Raw genomic sequence first — 3,451 nt, forward strand, 5'->3', positions numbered from 1 at the left:
GGACAAATCACCGTCAAATGTGTGTTTGCTGCCCAGCAGCTCGGAGCTCTGCTCCCTCGTCCTCAGCATAGCTGAGATCCATATGCAGAGGCCCGCTAACCAAGTCGTGCCGACTTGAAATTCATTGCCACATCCTCCGCTTCTTCTAATGGAGACGGTTGCACTCGGAAGACTTCCATTCTGGCCAGACCAGTGCGGAGGCCTTCCATAAAGACGGTCATCGTAACCGCCTCAGGAAGGGGATCTGCTGCCATCCCGGTAATGAGAAAACGCATCTCTTGGACAAAGTCCACCAATTCGTTGTTGCCCTGTCGGGCGGCAAGGAAACGCGCTCGCACGCGGTATGCCTGGTTTGGCGGCGAGAACACTCGTGAGAGCTGCAGTTCCAGCTCCACCCTGGAGGTAATCGCAGCTTCACCCGAAGTGCCGCACGCCAGTGCCCATTCTCGCGCTCGACCACCGAGCTTTGAGATGGCTAGCGCCACGCGCTGTTGCTGGGTCTGGAGCATGGCGGATGCGATGGCCATCACGACCACTCTCACACAGAGTAGGAGATTCTTCCCATCCGCCTCCTCGAGGACCATAACGCTCACCATGAGCGACTTAGAGCGAAGAGAATCATCCGTCACTGACGGTGACGCCATAGACGCAAATGATGCAGACATCTTCTGCTGCAGGTGCTCTAGCAGCGCATTTTCGTAACTCATAAACGCCTCTAGACGCGCACCGATTGCCTCGGGGTCTTGCGCAGCAAGGTGTTGCACGCCCTCAGGGCCAAGCAAGGACATCAGCCTGTTAAGCCTGTTCTGCATGTCTGGGGCACAGATAACAAATTGTTCCATCCTCACTGAGGATCATTTTCAAAGACTCAGGTGTAGATTGACTACAAGTGCTACCAAGTCCAACGGGGCTGCTGTAGCTTTGCACTTAGAGGAAGCGTATGTTAGGTCACCGACCTCTCGTTCTATGCTCGGAACAAGTACGAGTTTAGCGGATCGCAAGCCGCTTACTCCAAGAGTAATTACAATTTTGACCTAAGGCTAATTAACGTTTCCGTTTAATTTAAAACTGTGTTTATTTGTTTTTTATCTGCGGCAAAGCCGCCTAATTTTAAATGTATAGATTTCCTTAAATATGTATAGTAAAATCTAAATGCATGCATAACTACTGGCTACCCAGCCACATACCATATTCTTGTTTGGGTGCAGTCGCACCATGCCCATCTGGTGTGATACACACACCCCTGTTACCAGGGTATGTGTTACATCGTTACAACGCCGCTGACATTATTTTTTGTCTCTTCTTGGCGCCAAAAGAAACCAAGAAACACGCATTTTAAGCACTTACTGCGCTGAAGTTCAATCCCTTTACTGCACATACTAGTTATAGCCACCACGAGCAAACATCACATTGGGTGTCACAAAATTAACCATTATACTTTCGTGTAGTACAATTGTATCAGATAAAATCTGTATAATGATACGATACGATATCTCACTTCTGTGCAATTGTGAATATTTCGGATAGTAGAGGTTCGTGGGCTGCGAATCGGACACTAAATTATGTTGAAAGCTATTGAGTCAGTTCCTGGGTGGAGAGTACGATCCCATTTTGTGTGCGTTTGTTTACGCGGACTCTTCGAGCGAGGTTCGATCCTGTCGTGGTCAACTTTATGCACAAGACTACGAAGATAATCCACTTGTGTCGGAGACGGATACTCGAGCATCTCGTCTCCATTCTCACATGTGTACTGCCAAGTGCAACGGATTGCAGAGCATTTGCGCAAAACTGGCAGCCAAAATACCGGAAATGTGGTAAACGCTCGCCTGAAGGCGCTCACCGACTATGAGGACGCAGTAGTGAAACCTCCTTAGACTGGATGCTGCTTAGAGGACAGATGGCATCTTTTGTGAGGACACTGATGTTAAACATCAAGCCCATTGACTTCCGATCTGACAACATCCTCTACGGACAAAAACCAGTTGTTGAGACCATTCAAACGACCGTAGCTCGTGAGGTTTTTAAGTGAAGAGGCTGTGCACAATAGACCATAGCGTATCGTACTCTGTGGATCAGGTGTTTCCAATGTAGAGAAATTTGAGTCGACACATTTCGCGGGAGTTTGCACTGTTTTATTAGATGAAAAGCTTACTTTGGAAGCGCCTATGCACAGGTCAGGAAAGCCAAGAACTAGCAGTAATGGACTTTGTCCAGTAGTTAGGAGCCTATATTACCGCAATGGCATCAGAACCTCTTTCGAAGGTGATTATGGCTACCATCTTATCTTCGAACGGATGCGGCTCGCATTAAGAGCCTTCCATATATACTACTGGTTTAAAAAAGCTGGGTTTAGCATTGAACGCGAAGTGCGAATTCCATCTGGTTACGGTACTGGAGATGTAGCATTTCAAGGGGCCCAGAAGCGATAAACTCAGCCATGCTGAGACGGAATGGAGAAGCTGATCATATCCGCGGTACTCGCAGCTGTTATATCGGTAATAGTTCCACGCAATTGCGTTTAATGTGCCCCTTCGCTCAGCTGAGAGGTAAGTCCGACCGAGCTTCCATGCAAGAGCGGACTACACCTCCCTTTTGAGAAAACTTCTGATCTCAGTAAACGCAGGGTGACCAACTGGATTTATCGCTCATCGTAGTCAATTAAGCCGAGCCCTTTCATGTGCAACTCCTTATATAAGGTGTGATACTTTCAGCCTGGGGTTGTTGACTGTAAACATGCTGTAAATTTTCTGATGGATTTAAATGCATTACTGTTAACGATACGTGAATGTATAATTCCCGAACAAAACGCGGACATCGAAAATGCTAGATACGAATACGATACTTGCGCGTCTTGTGACGGGGGCATATCGCAGTTTAAGCAAAGCGTTTAAGTATTTTTTTGAGGATTTTGACAATGACACCTCCACCTGGACACCAGATACGATCTCGATCTACTTATGCCGCGACTGGAGTGTCATGAAGTTTTATTCGACGGGGTCTCGACGCAGTACGGCGCCACGCACTTTCATGCCGTTGCAGCTTTGGTGGGTCGTGGGCTCTCTTCTGCCAGAAAACAGACACGCTTTAAGCGCAAGGCTGCGATAGCTTCTCTAAAGATATTGGATCGTCCAAAATTGATGAGAAAAGTCGAGCAGAGCTCGGAAGGCATTAGCTGCAGTGACGAGCCGTCTCTGAATGAGAGGGGGAAGAACGACTGAATGTCGTGGATTTCAGAGTGAGATGTAATATAATAGCCATGGGTGGTGTTTCCTGTGCTCACGCCGATTAAGAGCAAGCGAGACTGGGTTTAACAGTCCTCCGTGCCAGCGGTTGTGGGGTAAAGGGAGACTGCAAGTCAGGAGTAGAAGCGTCAGGCCGTGAAGCTCAAAACAACGCCTCATCCATGTCACTTTGTTGCGGTTGCTGATTCAGCATTATCGTGTGATGTGCG

At 48.0% G+C, this 3,451-nt stretch overlaps 1 protein-coding gene across 1 annotated transcript; it reads right to left on the reverse strand.

Annotated features, from left to right (window-relative positions):
- Positions 1–95: 95 nt before the first annotated feature.
- PHALS_06228 (Retrotransposon gag domain) lies at positions 96–788 on the reverse strand (the record flags this gene model as incomplete). Its single annotated transcript, XM_024719477.1, has 1 exon — positions 96–788. The coding sequence occupies one exon, from the start codon at positions 786–788 to the stop codon at positions 96–98; it is 693 nt and encodes a 230-aa protein (XP_024584772.1).
- Positions 789–3,451: the final 2,663 nt, after the last annotated feature.

This window comes from Plasmopara halstedii (genome assembly GCF_900000015.1).
Source record: "Plasmopara halstedii genome assembly, contig: Scaffold_2956, whole genome shotgun sequence".
Lineage (NCBI taxonomy): Eukaryota > Oomycota > Peronosporomycetes > Peronosporales > Peronosporaceae > Plasmopara > Plasmopara halstedii.